Source organism: Panthera leo, chromosome B1 (genome assembly GCF_018350215.1).
Source record: "Panthera leo isolate Ple1 chromosome B1, P.leo_Ple1_pat1.1, whole genome shotgun sequence".
Classification (NCBI taxonomy): domain Eukaryota; kingdom Metazoa; phylum Chordata; class Mammalia; order Carnivora; family Felidae; genus Panthera; species Panthera leo.
The window spans coordinates 159,654,375-159,674,054 of NC_056682.1; the positions used below are offsets into that span (position 1 = coordinate 159,654,375).

Genomic DNA, 19,680 nt, shown 5'->3' on the forward strand with positions numbered 1-19,680 from the left:
CTTTCAAGCGTTTGCTTAATTTTTTCATCAGACCATATGTGTATAAGCGCTCTGACCTCATTGTCACACCAGTGTTTTCCAGCCTCTGTGTCGCTCACTGTTATAATCTGTAAATGATTTTTAGCATCTTCTAAAGGAATATGATTACCTATAAATCAATGTGATTTACAATTATACAAACTTATAGATAAATCTTGTATTTGAATATCATTCATTTAAAACAACCTGGATTGACATAAAGCACTGAGAAATATAATGACTTCAATGTGAGGGTCAAAACTTTTTCATATGTTCATATTCAAATAAGATATTTTAAAAATTATAAGGCAGATTAATCTCCAATGTTGGTGAGAATAATTTAGCTGCTTTTCATCAATAGGTAATCTTCGCTGGATTTTTACAAACAGGAGAGTCTTGGTGTAACTTCTTAAACTGTGTATATATATATATATATATATATTAGCTTTAAATACAAAAAAAATTTTTTTTAATTCAACAATTTAGACCCTGTACCTGACCCAGTGATACTCTGTAGTGCTGTGGGGCTGTCCACCTCTTCTGAGGCTGTACTTACAGTGTCTTCCTCTGTCAGAAAGCAAAGAAAAGAGCAGTGTATATTTGTTGTTCACAAAACTCAAATTTACTTTTGCAATTGAAGATTATACTGAGAAAATAGTAATGCTGGATTCCACCATCAAAACTGTAACCTCATAGCCAAGAACATTTGTTATCTCTAACCAAATTTTAAAATGCCTTTGTAGGATTCACCACCTTGAAAATCTTGGAAGTATTCTGCTTTAAAAGTCTCAAGGCACAGTATGCAGTATTTGGGAATATGATAGCACTTTTAGACCCAATTTTGTAATATGTTTCATTGTTGTATTTTAATGCTTGACAAAGAACTTAACATCTCTTTTTCATTTGATCCTCATTGTAACTGAGAATGATCCTTTCTGCAATACATATAAACAGAGAAAAGACCTTAAAATTAAGTGGTCTGGGGGCACCTGGGTGGCTCAGTCGATTAAACATCTGATTTTTGATTTTGGCTCAGGTCACGGTCTCACGGTTCTTGGGTTCGAGTCCCACGTTGGGTTCTGTACTGACTACACACAGAGCCTGCTTGGGATTCTCTGTCCCTCTCTCTCTGCCCCTCCCCCACTCATGCTGTCTCTGTCTCTCTCAAAATAAATAAACTTAAAAAAAAAGATTAAGTGGTCTTAGCAATTTTCATGTTGAGAGGTTAACAGCAGACAGGTAAATATTTTAAGGAACTGATGGTGCTTAGCTTGGTAAATATACATTTATTGTAGTGTAGCTCTGTACATATAGGATGTTTATAAGTCAGCTGTAGTTTGGGGAAAGCTCTTCCTTATATGCATATGTTGGATTGCTGTATTGATGCTATGATAGTTTTCTTTCCCTCCTGTACTTTCCTATACACTGGGACATTATTATTATCTTTTTTAATTTGGGGTGCCTGGGTGGCTCAGTCTGTTAAGTGTCTGACTTGGCTCAAGTCATGATCTCACGGTTGGTGAGTTCAAGCCCTGTATCCATCTCTCTGCCCTTCCCCTGCTCATGCTCGCTCGCGGTCTCTCTCTCTCTCTCTCTCTCTCTCTCTCTCTGTCAAATATAAAACATTAAAAGCATTGTGTTACTACTATTGTCTGTGCTGTTGCTTGTAATGATTGTTGTAAAACTGGATAAAACTACACAGTGTTTTGGTTTTTTTAAATTTTTTTCATTATTTATTTTTGAGAAAGACTACAAGCAGAGGAGGGGCAAAGAGAGAGGGAGACAAAGATTCTGAAGCAGGCTGCAGGCTCTGAGCTGTCAGCACAGAGCTCGTGGTTCGAATCCACGAACCTGAGCCGAAGTCAGACGCTCAACTGACTGAGCTGCCCAGGTGCCCCCAGTAGTTATTACAAATAGACAAGTGAGGCCAGAGGTGGTTAGGGGGCCTATAAGCTTATGCAGCAATAGCTATGTGGAGATTTATATGAGGATAGGACCAGATCTTCTTATTTTAAGGACATGTTTGCACAGTAAGACTAGAATGAATTTTAGCTTTTACCAACATTAAGACCTTCAATAACAGGTTGTATTTTGGAGCCACAAAGGCTACCTAATAGGCTACTTTTTTTTTAATTGAAATTTTTATTGAGATAATTGTAGATTCACATGCAGTTATTAGAAATAATAGAGATCCCTTCTACACTTGGCCCAGTTTTCTCCAATGGTAACGTTTTGTTAAACCATAATATACTAATAAATGAAGGGTATTGACATTGATACAGTTCACTATTCTGATTCAGATTTCCCCTTTTACTTTTTTTTACTTTTTTACTTTTTTACTCACTGTGAGTTATGTATTCGTATTATATTTTATAATAATTTTATCGCCTTGTAGGTTCATGTCACCACCATCAAGGTCAAGATAATCAAGGGTTCCAACACCATAAGGATTCCTCTGGTTGCCCTTTTATTTTTTAAAGTTTATTTATTTTGAGAGAGAGAGAGAGGGTATGCTTGAGTTGGGGGGAGGAGGGGGCAGAGAGGTAGAAAGAATCTCAAGCAGGCTCTGCACAGACAGCACTGTCTGCGCAGAGCCCCACAAGGGGCTCCATCTCATGAACTGGGAGATCATGACTGAGCCCAAATCAAGAGTCAGATGCTTAACCAATTGAGCTACCCAGGTACTCCTGGTTGCCCTTTTATAACTAGACTTACCTTCTTTCATCCATGCCTAAGCCATTCTCCCACCCTCACCCCACTGGCTACTTTTTGGAGAGCACAAGTCCAAGGTAAATATTGACAAACCTTATTTCAACAGAATCTGAATTTATAACATTTTACCTAAGTGACTAAAACCATCAGTTCTAGGCTCAGGTACATGTCCTACTTCTGGGTTATGGAAATATTAACAGATATTAGGTGTCCCATAGAAATTTTGAGTAGTTAGTCCCAGAAAATAAGATGTTATATTGGAGAGTGGTAGTGTGGAAATCACTACACTTAGCATATTTTAAGGAAAGAGAAGCATTTAGTTTTTATTATGTTTCTATCCCAACTGATACACTGCCATTCACTTCTCACACTCACTACCTGGAGTTAGGTAGCATCAGACTCTACAGCTTTAAGGGCTCACTCTTGCATAAAACTGCCCTTACATCACATGCCAGCCACAACTCCAGCTGACTGGCTACAAACTTAGGTGATGCAGTAATCCCCTCAGGTTTGATAATTAGCTAGAACAACTCCTAGAATTTAGGAAAGTCCTATTAGGATTACAGTTTTATTATAAAAAATAGAACTCAGGAACAACCAAATGAAGATCCACATAGGGTAAGGTCTGGGAGGGTCCTAGATGCAGAGTCTCCATGCCCTCTCCCTGTGGAGTCAGGGCCTGTCACTCTCCCAGCACATCAGTGTGTTCACCAACCAGGAAGCTCTTCTAAGCCAGTTTTTATTGACATGATTATGACGTGATTAATTAAATCATTGGCCACATGATTGAACTTAGTCTCCAAAGTTACTTCCCTGCTAGAGGTCAGGGTGGCCTAAAATTCGAACCCTCTTAATCCCAAGGTTTGTCATTTTGGTGACCATTCCTATCTTGAAGCTCTTTAGAAACGCAGCTTGGAACACCTCATTAAAATAAACATTCTTTTTCTGATTTCAGCTCAGGTTGTGATCTCTGGGTTGGTGAGTTGCAGTACCGCATCTGGCTGTCTCTGGTCTGCACAGAGCCGGCTTAGGATCCTTTGTCCCCCTCTGTCTTTTCCCCTCCCTGCTCACGTGTGCGCGCTCTCTCTCAAAAATAAACATCAAAACAAATTTTTAAAATAAATAAATAAAAAAGACTTTCACCACTGGAAATTCCAAAGGTTTTTGAAGCTCTGTGTCAGGAACTGGGGACAAAGACCAGATTTTAATTTTTTAAAGATTTTAAGCAATCTCTCAGGTCACACCTTTGTAATTATCAAGTTGCCTATATTTATCAGCTTACCTAGGTCTGAACTTTCTTTTTTTCATACTTATAATTTTTGGGTTTTCTGAAATTTTAACAATCACATCTTTATTGGGTTCTTCTGTTGGATTAAAAATTTAAAGGTTCTCAGTATTGTGGTTCATGTGATCAAAGTACATTAGCTTATGATAATTTTACTGCTAAGATTACCCAAATTGCATGCAAAATTTACCAAACTTTTTAAATATTTAATTTAGAAGAAAATTATTCCCAATTTTTGTTTTAATATAAATAAACCAAAATAAATGAATTTGAGAAAATAAACTTGGAATAGCCTCTGAGTTATTAACAATAGATAATTTAGTGCCCTCTGCTGGCCATCACATTGTTAATTTTTGTGAAATTGTGGGGATAGTGAATCATATTTTAATTTTGGAGATATGTTTTACCACATCCAAAAAGAAAATAGATCATTTTAAGATTCTTCTTAAGAGAACAGTGTAGTCTTTCACTTCTGATTTTTAAGCTGATGATAAGAGTGGTCTCTAATAGGATATATATGTATGTATGTATACATGCACGCATGCATGCACGCCTGTCTGTCTCCACCCCTCAGAGCCGGAAGCAATCTACCTTTGGCTACCTCTACAAGAAAGCAGTGACTTGCAAGAATACCCAGATATTGAAGTATTCCAACTCATATAAATAGGCACTGATACTGGAGATGAATTTAGTCAATTTTAGGTCTATTCAGAAGAGATAGGTAATGCACAAGATTGTCAAACACAGATTTCTCTTCCGGCACAGTTTTCCTGGTAACATTCTGATTGCTTTTATACTCCCTTGCCTGTGCCTCACGTGGGGGGAAAAATAAATTTATTTTAGATGCAAAGAAGTAGTTATTCAATTGTCATGGGCCATTTCTTCTTATTTATTGTAATAGATAGGCATAGCCCATGAGTTCTGTGATTCTTCCCAGTGATTAACTTCTTTCATATGGCATTAGTCATGCATTTTTTAAAGTGATAATTGGAATGGCTATTTTTTCTCACCTAAATGGAATCAGACTGGATTTGATGTATTACTTTCTTCAGCCCTCTGCTGGTCTTATTCTCTAAATAAGACAACGTAGCTGTGGTTTTCAACCCTGGCTGTGCTTGATGATCTTACAAAAATATAGGTACCTGAACCCATCCTATAACCTACACTAGACCAAAATCTCCAGGAGTTCTAAATAGGGAACTAAGTAGTTATCTAGAATCCGGGAGGTCCACAGCTCTAGCTAGATTTTTATTTGAAATAAGAAGGAATCTCCTGGCATACATTTAAGATGGGGAAAAAAAAAAAAATTAACCTTTAGGAGATCAGTTTTATGACCAAGGGTCAATGTTAACAATATGGGGCAATAGCAACTCAGATTACAATATTTCATTAGTAGAATATATAAAATCAAAATAAAATGACCTCTACCTATTTTTACAAGAATGTTTATCACTTTATTGTGTTTTTGTTTTTAAATTTTTTTTTAATATCCATTTGTTTTTGAGAGAGAGAGAGATGGAGAGAGATGGAGCGCAATTGGGAGAGGGGCAGAAAGAGGGAGACAGAATCTGAAGCAGGCTCCAGACTCTGAGCTGTCAGCCAGAGCCAGAGCAGGGCTCGAACCCATGTGAGACTATGACCTGAGCTGAAGTTGGATGCCCAACCGACTGAGCCACCCAGGTGCCCCTATTGTGTTCTTGTTTTTAAAGAAAGGTATTTGATGTGAATTTTTATCCTGAAGATAAATATTTGTATCTTTATACCTCAGTACAAAATCTTCTAAATAGTACAGTGGCAATTTGTGCCTCAATAGTTGTGCATTGCAGTTGTGCCTAAAGTCCTTACCTGTTTAAATTTTTTCCCTATGCATTTAGCTGCTGGGATTCTTATGGGTTTATACCTTTGCTTTTATTTTCATGGGAAAGTTTAAAATAAGTTAATTTCTAGAATGACCGTAAATATTTCCTGTTTCACATTTTGTAAACATATTCCAAATTAACATATAAGCATACCAGACAGTTTTTAAAAACCCTCTCAGTTTTTATCTGGCTGAATGTTTTCCTTTCACATATAAAAAATTATCTTGAGGTATTGGACTTAAGTGAGTCCAGAGGACTAACAAGCTAAAATCTTCTGAATGCCAAGGTTCTTAACTTTTTCCATGGAAATCTTTCTATCTCACTAAACACAATCGGATTTTAACTTTTTTTTTGTTTTTCTTTTTCCTTTTAATGACAAGAGTCATTGCTGTGATGCCCTGAGAAACCTTAGGAGCACAGTTTTGTTTACCTTTGTTATCGTACCCCTAGTCAGCTGCATGTTCCTATCGTGTTAGTCTGCTTAATTTCTCCCTATTTCCACCTTCCACTGTTCTAGCAGCTTTCATTTCTCCCACTGAGTTTTTAATCTACCATCTCTGATAAATCAGACAAAGAAGTTTGCCAAGGGTGTGGGGAATTTGATTACCTGGTTTGTTAATCAATATGATCTTTACATTTTCCAAGGTTGTATGAATCTTTGAACTATGTGCAAGGTCTGTGATGGCTAGGCTTTTGTTTGAGGGCCTGGTGATCCCCTCATCCCTCATTTTGGTTTGTGTAAAAGGCAAACAGTCAAATAGGAAGCACTTACTTTGCTCTACCCCCTTAGTATTCTTTCCCATAGGGCAGTATTTCTTAAACTTAAGCATGCATAAGTTCTCAGACAGTGCTGATGCTGCTACACTTTGAGAATAACAGCCATAGGGAACGTTATGGGTCATTAATCGTTTTCACCTTCCATTTCTGCATTTTGTAAATATGAGTATTATTCTTCATATAATGTTATAACTTCGTATATGTTCTTAAAGCGTCTTACAGTATTTTAGTTATTGTAGCATCTTATTATACTATTATATATAAAATATAATTATAAAATCCATCATAAAGGCCCCATCCTTGTGACCTCATCTAAACCTAATTAACTCCCAAAGGTCCCGTCTCCAAATGCTCTTGCATTTGTTGATACGACTTTAGGAGTGACATATTTCAGTCCATAGCAACATCATATAATAACATCTTATGTATTTTTTCACACGCAAAACCAAAAAAATGTTGTTTTACCTGTGCCAGGACTTTGTTTTACTTCTCTCTCTCTTAGGTCTTCTGACATATTACTGACTAAATCATCTTCAGCTGCTTCTCCAGCAATGACTGTGTGAACATAGTGGGATATATGGTGATTTGGTTTTATTCACTTTCAGGATTGTGTTTTAAACTCTAATATGTTATTTTCCCTTTTACAGTGAGTCTGGTGCTAAATACTGTAGTTGTTTCCTTTTCTCTAATTTAGATTCCCCACTCTTAAAAATCTTTCAGTCGTAGGTCCCTGTAGATACCTGGTGTTGTAAGTCTGTAGCTAGACTTACAGACTCATAACTGATGGAATCATCATTGTCTGCAATTACTGTATGAACAGAATCATGCTGCTGCTGTTGGGCTACTTTATCACTAGTCATTTTATTTTTCATGGGATAGATGTATATAGTTCTCTAGCAGACCGGTTTCTTTTTTCTCCCCAACAAAAGATTTTAGTACTTCTCACCACCATTTCTCAGTCCTAACTCTGTCATTGCCTCTCTTTCCCCTAGACACACACTCACACTCTAGGAATTAAGACTCCATTGTTTAAGGCAGATATTAAGATCTAGAAACTTTATGGTTAGTAGAGGTCTTTAAGAACATTTTGTCAAGTGTAGAGGAGATACTTGGTTTAGGATTCCACAAAGACTGAGCTAGAACTTGGATTTCCTGACTCCTGGTCTAGAACTCATCCAATTTATTTCATGCTATCATATCTTTGTGTGTACTGTATCTTAATCCTTTGGATTAAACTCATTTTAAAGAACTTTATGATATGTCCCAGAAGAACCACACTTCAAAGACATTCTCATGGGTTTTGTATTTTTCTAAGTTCTTTAATGTCCTTTTTCTGTTCACTCACAATTTTACCATAGTTGATATGAAAAGTTGCTTTAATTTCTGCCATCTAGAGTTGCATTTTTACTTTATTAAAATTGGTCTATTTTTAAACTTGTGGAAATCCAATTTTATTTCATCCTTTTTTTATAACTGTACTATTCTCTGTCCTGGAGGAGATTGATTATACATTCAGTCTGTTTCATGATAAATTCAACAATTAGCTTATTGAATAACATTTAGTGAAACCTATTTAACTTAGATTATATACATGTTATCATGCTACTGACATTTTATATGATGTAGCCTGATGTTAAGATTACTTTTGTCTTCCTACCTGTCCGATCCTCTTCTCTTTTTACATTGGCACATCCTGTGGCTTGTTCTCCATCTTGGAATTCCTGTTCTTGTGATTTTTCTGTTTTATTGTGTCCCAAAATGGCATCCAGCTCAGTAAAAAATTTCATACTCTTAGTTATTCCTTGGTCTTGAGCCATTCTTACAATCTTATATTCATGTTTTAAGTTTTTGTACTTTGTTCTGCACTGTTTCCAATCTCTCTCTATTCCAAATTTCTGAAGCTTCGCAGCAATTTGTTCAAATATCCTTTTATTTCTCACTGTTCCCTCTAGTTGTTGTTGTATTCTTATATCAGACCAGATGCCTATTAGAGCCCTAATTTCTGGCACAGTCCAGTGTTTTCCTCCTTCATTTGCTACAGTTGGAATAAAAGTTGGATTAATAGGGGGTTCCATAATTGATGTAGAGTTACCTGTATCAGGTGGGGAGGGAAAGATATATATATATACATATATGTATATGTATGTATATATATATGTATATATGGTTACATAAGATAAATAATTAGATGCATCCTTAATAAAGAAAGACATTTTCTCCATGGGAGATGGAATACAAATCATAGCTTAGCTTTCCTCTGAAACTAATGGATAAATGAAGTACAGAACCTGAATCTGTTTGTTGTCATGTTAGTGACTGGCTTTAATACAGTTGTTTTTAATTAGTCACATTTTGATCATGTTTTTTTCTCTATCATTCCTTACCCGTCCATCCCACTCCTTTGGTCTGTGGTGTGTATTTAACTATATAGTGAACATTGAATACATAATTTTGTAATATTGACTTGTAGAAAGCAATGCAATTAGAAAATGGCTTGTTGAGAACAGTTTATTTTTTTTATTATTTTTTGGTGATAAGATAGGTGGGAGCAATTTATCTCCTCTTCCTTTTAATCTAATGATTTCCATTGGCTACATATCAGTATCTCCTGGGGAGCTTTTATAAATCACTACTTCACTGCTAACCCCACCCCTCATCACCAGATTGTGATTCTAGTGTGCAGTCAGGGTTGGGAACCAAGACTATTCATGAATGAAGGGTTGGAAGAGGCATATTACAACAATTGGTGCTTCTTACTCCTCATGAAAATAAAATGTCCCATTGGTTAAAGGACAACTGTCATTTTAAGTGAAGTATTCTTTTAATGCAAGGAAATGTGCCAGAAATTTCATAATGCCCTAGACAGAATGTCCCCGCTTAGTTAGAAATCCTAGCATGGTACCTTCATGTTAGATCTCTAGTACAGTTTTGCAACTTACTGAGGTTATGTTGGCTATTTTAACAACCACATTATCTTGTGTTTTTGTCAGATTTCATGTTTGTTGTGTTTAATAAGAAGGTAGTTCAGACCTCAACATCTATAATGTAAGTCATTAAAAACCACTTTTTAGCATTTACCTGAGGTATATGGAGGTGTTTTTATTTTGTGGTACATTTAATGTCTTTGTTTTGAAATGCTTTTCACTATTTTTCCTTACTTAGATTAACAACCTTCAATACAAATTTAGAAGCAAAGTGGGGATTTATATTGACTTTAATTTGGGTGAATAAAATCATCCTTGACCTCATTATTGATTTGATATTATTTACTTTCACATGTAAAATTGTTTGTCTTAGACCTCAGGAGTGCTAAAGTGACATGTTCATTAAATATTAAGCATCTACTATGTTTAATTTTGACCTATATTTCTTACTATATTTAAAGGATGAAGGTTGTGAATTTGAAAGCTAGTATTTCTAGGCAATTTACGTTTTGTTAAAGAAATCATTTATTTTTAAAAATGATTTTTTTAGTATAGATTATAAAAAAAAAGAGGGAAACTTGAAGTAATCCTAAGTGTTTCTATCGGGAAAAATAATCCATTTTCTCAGAAACCAATCTTACTTTCCAATTTGGAATCTGATCAGTTTCATTGTTTTTTGACCCACCTAGTTCCATTGGTTTGATGTGAGAAACCAAAAGTAAAGGATTTCCTGAGAGGTCTTCCTTATCTTCTAATGTAACTGACATTTTACCTGGAAAAAGAATGGAATTCCTTTTAGAGTAAGTTCTAGGGAAGATAAATATTGAATTAAATGACTGATAATGCTAGTAGCTTGAGCTGAATTTGATCATATTGATGAAAGGTTATAGATTTGTGATAGATTTTATATGATTTAAATACTGTATAATATGGTTTAAATACTGTACTTATCTATATAAAGGAAATTTTAATTTTTTTATCAATTTTTTTTAACATTTATTCATTTTTTGAGAGACAGAGTACGAGCGGGGAAGGACAGAGAGATGAGGGAGACACAGAATCCGAAGCAGGCTCCAGGCTCTGAGCTGTTAGCACAGAGCCTAACGTGAAGCTCAAACTCAGGAATAGTGAGATCATGACCTGAGCCAGAGTCAGACGCTTAACCGACTGAGCCACCCAGATGCCCCCAAATTTAATTTCTTCCATCCCATTGACATGGTTTATTTTGAACTTCCATTAGTTTTGTTTGCTAATTTTATAAGTTTCTAGAGATGATTGTGGTTCATTTTCAAATTAAATTACATTTTTAAAATAAAGATGTTCTTTAATTTTGTATTTTAGGTACTTTAACATAATAGGGACTTGATAAATGATACTAGCAATGTAAAACAGAGGTCCTGTAATGAGATAATCTGAAAATCTTGTTTATTTGGCATATTTGGTCAGATAGCTAAAATTTATATGTATCTTTTATAATTAGCTGGTTGGTACACACTAAACTTTCCAGAAATTAATCTAAGCTATGCTTAAGTAGACCAAAGAATGTGTCATATCAAAGAACCATGCCAACCTTGAAAAATGAAAATGGTACCTTAATCTTCCTGGTTTCATGAGTTGGGTGTTTTCATAAAATGAGGCACAGGCTACTTTTTAATGTTTTTTGTTTTTTCAGAGAGAGAGAGCAAGCTGGGGAGAGTGGCAGAGGGGGAGATGGAGAGAGAGAATCTCAAGCAGGCTCCCCACTCAGTATGGAGTGTTGGGTTCTATCCCATGACTCCAAGATCATGGCCCAAGCCTAAATCGAGTCACCAACTGAACCACCCAGGCGCCCCTAGTTTGCTAGTCTGTTATCTGATTTAGGACCTAGTTTTATGTATGTTGAAAACAGCATGGAGCTGAAAATATTGGTAGGCGTGATAAAGAAAAGCTTCTCTTCCCAACTTCTTCGGGCTATTTTTTTTCTTAGGTTGATCATTCCTAGCATAATTCCAAAATTGTATTTAGGGACCCCGTACCCTGGAGATTGTAAACTGAGACTCTTAAGTCATCACTCCTGATGTATTTGTATCAAGTTAAGAGGAGAGAAATAGAGTGGAAATTTGGTCACTGAAAGAATGTGATTCAGCAGTAATAGTAGGCCAAAGGTATTCTGAAGTTGAGGATGATTATAATTTCCGGAACATGAAGCCTCTTAAGAGTTTGTATTTGAGTCCTTTGCCAAGGTTCAGTCAGGCTACCTGCTGCCTAACAGGAACTAGATCCTCTGTTCTTTACCACTTGCATGAGGTTGATCCCAACAGTGGAAAAGGCACATTGTTTTTCTTCCCTTCTTCAATTTACCATATACCAATAAAAATTGTGCTGGTTCCCCATAGAGAAACCAGAAGACATTATAAATGAATCAGACCAAAAGTAAAGGAGGGCTTTCTAAGCCTTAAAAAAGACTATTTGATTGCATTAAGAACTTTAATCAAAACCTTTTTCATCACTGTTTGATTACATTGAAAACTTTTGAATTCTATAGATCAAATAAAAACCAGCCAAAATTTTAAGGCAAAAGAGATCACGCAGTTTCTAAGACCTCAGTTGACATACTTTGTAAAAGTGAATAAACATATAGAAAATTGTTCCATAGCATTAGTAATTTAAAAAATGCAAATTAAAAGTTAGCAATCACATACACCATTATAGTTAGTTAAGTAAAGTACAGTTCTTTTGGAAAGCATTTTTTTTTTTAAGCACTGTTTCAAAGTAATCATAGCCCTCCTGACCAGTAATTGAACTTCTGATAGTCTATTCTAAAGTGATAATGTTGGCACAAAAACAGACACATAGACCAATGGAATAGAATAGAAACCCCAGAACTAGACCCACAAACGTATGGCCAACTCATCTTTGACAAAGCAGGAAAGAACATCCAATGGAAAAAAGACAGTCTCTTTAACAAATGGTGCTGGGAGAACTGGACAGCAACATGCAGAAGGTTGAAACTAGACCACTTTCTCACACCATTCACAAAAATAAACTCAAAATGGATAAAGGACCTGAATGTGAGACAGGAAACCATCAAAACCTTAGAGGAGAAAGCAGGAAAAGACCTCTCTGACCTCAGCCATAGCAATCTCTTACTCGGCACATCCCCAAAGGCAAGGGAATTAAAAGCAAAAGTGAATTACTGGGACCTTATGAAGATAAAAAGCTTCTGCACAGCAAAGGAAACAACCAACAAAACTAAAAGGCAACCAACGGAATGGGAAAAGATATTTGCAAATGACATATTGGACAAAGGGCTAGTATCCAAAATCTATAAAGAGCTCACCAAACTCCACACCCGAAAACAAATAACCCAGTGAAGAAATGGGCAGAAAACATGAATAGACACTTCTCTAAAGAAGACATCCGGATGGCCAACAGGCACATGAAAAGATGTTCAACGTCGCTCCTTATCAGGGAAATACAAATCAAAACCACACTCAGATATCACCTCATGCCAGTCAGAGTGGCCAAAATGAACAAATCAGGAGACTATAGATGCTGGAGAGGATGTGGAGAAACGGGAACCCTCTTGCACTATTGGTAGGAATGCAAATTGGTGCAGCCGCTCTGGAAAGCAGTGTGGAGGTTCCTCAGAAAATTAAAAATAGACCTACCCTATGACCCAGCAATAGCACTGCTAGGAATTTATCCAAGGGATACAGGAGTACTGATGCATAGGGGCACTTGTACCCCAATGTTTATAGCAGCACTCTCAACAATAGCCAAATTATGGAAAGAGCCTAAATGTCCATCAACTGATGAATGGATAAAGAAATTGTGGTTTATATACACAATGGAGTACTATGTGGCAATGAGAAAGAATGAAATATGGCCCTTTGTAGCAACGTGGATGGAACTGGAGAGTGTGATGCTAAGTGAAATAAGCCATACAGAGAAAGACAGATACCACATGGTTTCACTCTTATGTGGATCCTGAGAAACTTCACAGAAACCCATGGGGGAGGGGAAGGAAAAAAAAAAAAAAGAGGTTAGAGTGGGAGAGAGCCAAAGCATAAGAGACTCTTAAAAACTGAGAACAAACTGAGGGTTGATGGGGGGTGGGAGGGAGGGGAGGGTGGGTGATGGGTATTGAGGAGGGCACCTTTTGGGATGAGCACTGAGTGTTGTATGGAAACCAATTTGACAATAAATTTCATATTATTAAAAAATAATTTAAAAAAAGTGATAATGTTAGGTATTGATTATAGCATCATTTCTCTTAGGGGGCAAAGACAAACTGTATATGCACTCAAATATTATGGAACCATTAAGTAACATTTAATCCTGAATTATAATTAATTCTGGGTATAATTTAAAGATAATTTTTAAAGTAAACAAAATGCTAATGTGCTTGTAATTTTATAATTCAAAAAGTTTAAATAACAACAACCAGAGACATTGTAGATGATGTGTTAGGAAGGGGCTGAAAAGTAAGGAGACCAGTTAAGAGCTTATCTTAATATTCCATGTGATAGATGAAGTTCTACATGGTGATAATGAGAATAGAACAGGGGAAAATTTATGAAACATGTCAGTAGTTTTTTTAAGGACTTAGTGACCGATGAAAGGTCAAGGATATCTCAAATGTTTAATGTTTAAGTTTATTTAAATGATTGGAAATACAGTGATAGTAAGGTGGAGGCAGTTTGTAGGAGGATCAGTTCTGAATGAGGGAAGAGAGAGAGTATGGTTTTAGAATTGGAGGGTTTGAGATACCTGAAACATACAACGTTCAGAAGTAATTATGGGCCATCTGCTTACAAGTGAAAATGGGGAATTTAGAGCCATGGGGGTACCTGAATGGGTTAGAAGGAGATCCTGTTAAGTGGAGATTAAACACACACACGCACGCACGTGCATGCGCGACAGGGTGGGGGGGTGGCTAGAGAAAAGAGGGGCAAAAATAGTGGGGATTTAGCACCCACATCTTCATTACACCAACCTCTGGTTAAAATCAAGGCCTTTCAGAAGTTGAGTCATTTACTTGCCATTAACCAATATTTAAAGCATTTAAAAGCCAAAGAGTGCAGGGTGATTAATTGGATAAAATAATGTTATTGCTCTTTTTTTTTAATTTATTTATTTTGAGAGAGACAGAGTGCGAGCAGGGGAGGGACAGAAAGAGGGGGAGAATCACAAGCAGGCTGGACTTTTACAGCACAGCGCTCGAACTCAGGAAAGTGAGATCATGACCTTAGCCAAAATTAAGAGATGCCTTAACCTACTGGCCACCCAGCTGCCTCCAGTGTTATTGCTCTTTAACTTGACAGTGGCTGCAGAGCTTTCTCAGAATTTGGTATAGTATCAGCAATGTAAAGGGAGTATGTTAAGTGAAGTGCATTTTTTTACCAAATGATTTATTATTGAGCTTTACACACAAAGTTTAGATAACCCAAATTAACCTAACTTCAATTTCTGTCATTGTACCATCCTTTCTCATTTGCTATCTTTATTCTACCACTTACCATTTTCTTTTGGGTGTTAAATTTATTCATGATGCCCTCCTTTCTGCAGTTACAAAGCATGTAGCTCAGTGCTTTGCACATGATATACACAAACAGTAGGTATTAGAAATTTTGAATTGAACAACTCTGCCCTTAAAAATAGCATCTGTAAGACTTTCGCTATGGGAGAAATCTCATTACTGCCATTGATTTCCCCTCTTTCCCTGGTGATATATTCAGCTTCTACAGACAGTGAGCAAATTCTGTGTAAATAGTGTTGGGCTTAACAACACAGCAAGTCAAGAACCTTGTTTTAATATCTAAATCATTTAATCATAAATCATATAATCTATCAAGTCTATTTTTGTTTCATTTTTTTGTTAAAGGGAGCTGTTCTTCTAAACAAGTAATGAAAGAAGTTATTATTTCCTAGTATTTTAGTGCTGTTATTGATAAATTTAGAAAAATGGGAACGTTAATATAGAGCAGAAAGTTCTGTCTTGTTTGGAGCTGTGGGGAAACAACAGTGGAGTAATATATTTGATTTTTTTTTTCTTTTGCCACCCTTAAAAAATTAAAACCTAAAATGTTTTCAAAGCCCAATCCATTTTTCACAAAACATCAGGCATGCTTAAGGAGCAGTTGGCATTAGCAGTTAATGTCATTTTAATGTGTTTTTTTTTTTTTTTCAGTATTTTACGGATTTAAAAAGTGGAGGTATTTAATCTTTCTAAATTTTTTACCTTGTGCAAAATACTGTAACAAGTCAGTTGTTTTTCTCAACCATAATATTCCAGGCTATGTTTATCATATGGACTCAGAAATCCTATACTGTTATAGTTTGTTAGGTAAAAACAACAAAAGAATGCTACTTTTTCTTTTTTACCTTCGGTGGTCTCTGGAGCTGTACTTTGGCTCAGCGTTGCCAGGCACCTGCCATTTGCATCTTCCTCTGTTAATTGGGTGGCAGGTTCATACTGCAGGATCGCATCCAAATCATGGAAGAACTTCATAGTTTTAGAGCTGTCTCCAGAGTTATGGGCATATTTAACTGTTCTGTATTCATATTTGAGATTTTTGTACTTTGCCCGGCACTGTTTCCAATCTCTGTATACTCCTAGTGCTTGCAGCCTTTTAGCAATGTAAATAAATATTCCTTTATTTCTCAGTGTTCCATAAAGTTGTTTTCGTATATTTTTTTCTGCCCAGACACTTAGCAAAGCTTTAACCTCTTCTTCAGTCCAGTGCTTTCCTGCTCCACTCTCCATGTTGAAAGTGACCTGGAAATGATTCACTATTTCTAGCCAAGGTTTTGTTTCCTAGGAAACCAGACGGCTGGTTGTCAATAAGCTCCAAAGAGCTGAAAAGATCTAGTTTAACTGGTTCAAGCTGCCTGAGGGGAGTAACTTGAGAAACTGCCAAATACGCAGGCTTTGTGATTAAAGAAGCCTGGACCTAAATGATGCCTAACGTTTTTCATTTCAGACTTAAGGGGAAATTACCCTGGAGACAAAAGGGAAGGAAAACCATTTTTTTGTTTATTTCTTTTCTTACATAATACTCTGGTTTACTAAATGGTTGTTGATTTTTAAAAAATAATTTTAGAAGTGGGTGGCAGAGGTTCTTTCTGCCCCAAGATTTATGGCAAACGTTATTTTTTTCCCCTCTGCCATGAATCATTTAGTCTTCTAGCATAGGTTAACCTTGAAGACCACATCATTTCAGTAAAGAAATCCTAAGTCATAAGTGATCCAGTCTTATAGGGTGTATAGAGTTATGCATATATATTTAACGTATTGGTAGTATTTAATGCATTGATAATTTAGTAAAATTTTAATTTTAAATATTTAGATTTTTACTTTGCAGGTACACTTAATGTACTTTTTTTCTTATTAAAATGATAAACAGGGATGCCTGGGCTGCTCAGTCCACTGAGCGTCCAACTCTTGATTTTGGCTCATGATCTGATCTAACCCCAAGTCGGGCTCTGTGCTGACAACATGGAGGCCTGCTTGGGATTCTCTCCCTCTCTCTCTGTCCCTCCTCTACTAGCTCACCTGTTCTCTCTCTCTCTCTCTCTCTCTCTCAAAATAAACTTTAAAAAAATGCCTAAACAACTATAATATATAATTTTGAAAAATATTATTTTAGCCATTATTTTAGCTAAATAAGTCAATGTATTAATTGACTTATAATTAGTTATTAATGTACATATACATATATGATAGAAATTTACCTTTTATTTCTACCCTGTTATACATTCTTTGGAACAAAAATTTGTTAAAACACATCTAGTATTTATAGAGCTATTAAAATTGTGGAGCATTTGGAATCTTTATTACTCTGTAGTGGTACAGATCCTCTTAGTCTTAAGGTGTGTTATAACTACCTCCGGCCCAGCTTTTGGCTTTTTTTATTTCATCACCTAGAAATATTAACGCAGAGATGAAATACAAAGTTCCTGATTAGCTTAGCATTTTTAGAAGCAGCATTTATTGTTTTGTAATAACTAAAGTGACAGATATTTGTTGGGGAAGAAAAGTGGTAAGTGCAGAAAAACAAAGCAAAAACCTCAAAAAAAAAAAAAGAATTTTGTTCATGATTCTAGTACCCACAACTAAGCATTTTACCTAACAATTTATTTGGAGATATCCATTTATATCTACATACTCAATTTAGAGGTCACGTAGTACAGGGGTTAGAAGCTCAAGTTCTGGAGTCAGATTGTGTTCTCATCCTGGCTGTGCTGCCACTTTCCATGCAACATCGGGCAAGTTACTTAATTTCCATTTCTTTAGTGTCCTTATTTGTAAAATGGGAATGATAATCATGATAATCATAGTATTTAGTTCATAGGATTGTTGTGAGAGCCTAATAAATTAGGTCGTTCCTATAAATTTTAGGACAGTGCCTGGCATATTAGTTAGAACTCAGACAATATCATCTATCTGGTCACCATCATCGTGAATAGAAGGGGCACTGGTACTGGTAGCATGTAATGTATTGTCAGTTCCTGAATGCTCTTGAGAAAAGTATGCTTCATAAAGAAGCTTATCAATGAGGTAAATTTAAATTTAACAGTTGATGCCTTTTTGTATTCACAGGGGTCAGGAGAGTGCTGGTATTGTGACCAGTGATGGGAATTCAGTACCAACATTCAAAACACACAAGGTATATTTGAACATTAAAAAATGTTGATAATAAAGATAACAATAACCAGATGATAACTAGTATGTTGGTGGGGGAAGGAAATTTGAACAAATAATTTGCATATAAAAGTCATACGCTGGATCAGCCATTTCCATTTGTCCAATTAGGGTCCATTTCTGTGTGATAGTTTGCTTCACTGACTCACGGAAACAGGTCATATATTTAAATATTTTAACATGCTTTGGGTTTTTAAAATGCATTTGATTTAGTTTATTTGACAGAATTTACTCTTTAGTACATCTTCAGTGTTTTAATGGAAAGTAGCTCATAAAACAAGTGCTCAACATTGTGAATGTATTAAATGCCATTGAATTGTTTACCTTAAAATGGTTAATTTTGTTATGTGAATTTCACCTCAATTTTTAAAAAATTTTTTTTTGTTTGTTTATTTATTTTTAAGAGAGAGAGGGAGAGAGAGTGCAAGGAGGGGAGGAGCAGAGAGAGAGAGGGAGACACAGAATCCAAAGCAGGCTCCAGCCTCTGAGCTGTCAGCACAGAGCCTGATGCGGGACTGGAATTCACGAACCAGGGCTGGAACTCATGAACTGCGAAATCATGAGCTGAAGTCGGATGCTTAACCAACTGAGCCACCCACGTACCCCTCAAATTTTTTTCTGAAAAGATATTGCATGGTTCTTACAATTAGGTTAGTCTTTAAGATTAGAATTCTGGAGCACATAGGATAAAAGCCTTTACTCACTAGGGCCACAAGTCTGGTTTTTTTTTTCTAAGATGAGCTTCTACTTTGACTTTACAAGGGAATGGGTCTTGTAAATCATGTCTTTACTCAAGACAATTTGAAGAAATTATATATTTCAAACCTTGGAATTGGACACACGAGATACGCCACTACAGGAAACTGTGAATTAGAAAACTGTCAGCCCTTTGTTGTTGAAACACTTCATGGGAAAATAGCTGTGGCACATAACGGCGAATTGGTAAATGCTACTCAATTAAGGAAAAAGGTAAGTGTTTTTAATGCTTTTTTTCATTATTAGGATAAATTAATGAAATGAAGTTATTGGGGATCTTGGTGCAGGATATTTTCTAATTGTTGCCACCTGTTATCTAACTGCAAAGGACAACTGTATTAGAATTACCTGGAGTATTTGTTATAATTGCAGATTCTAAGATTGAGCCCCAGAATCTGCAGCAGGAGGGTGGTCAGTCTGCATTTTAATGTACTTCTAAGGTGATTCTGATGGTACTGCTTTAGAATAGAGATGTTAAAAAGTTGATTTGTGGTTGTTGTGAGAAACAGAGAAATTAGGGTTTTATGGGCTGTTCCTATCCCTTCAGCCTTGTCCTTATGTTCAAAGCATAAAAAGAAAATAGAATATAAACTGGATAACAAATACAAGGGAAAGTGATTTGGAAACAATTACAGGAAACCACTTGGGGAAAAGGCAAAGAAT

General features: G+C 36.0%; 2 protein-coding genes across 3 annotated transcripts in view; one reads left to right on the plus strand and one right to left on the minus strand.

Annotated features, from left to right (window-relative positions):
* PAICS (phosphoribosylaminoimidazole carboxylase and phosphoribosylaminoimidazolesuccinocarboxamide synthase) overlaps nt 1–16,323 on the minus strand; it is a 49,565-nt gene extending 33,242 nt beyond the window's left edge. The window contains exons 1-2 of the mRNA XM_042936313.1: nt 15,942–16,323; nt 8,309–8,743 (exon numbers count right to left, since the gene is read on the minus strand). Of these exons, the coding sequence (XP_042792247.1) occupies nt 8,309–8,743; nt 15,942–16,323 (817 nt within the window). The remainder of the gene's footprint in view (nt 1–8,308; nt 8,744–15,941) is intronic.
* The window catches only part of PPAT (phosphoribosyl pyrophosphate amidotransferase), a 68,040-nt gene that overhangs the window by 39,719 nt on the left and 8,641 nt on the right, over nt 1–19,680 (plus strand). For both annotated transcript variants that reach the window (XM_042936308.1, XM_042936307.1), the window contains exons 2-3: nt 18,160–18,226; nt 19,024–19,230. In XM_042936308.1, coding sequence (XP_042792242.1) covers nt 19,027–19,230 — 204 coding nt within the window. In that variant the 5' untranslated portion in view covers nt 18,160–18,226; nt 19,024–19,026. The remainder of the gene's footprint in view (nt 1–18,159; nt 18,227–19,023; nt 19,231–19,680) is intronic.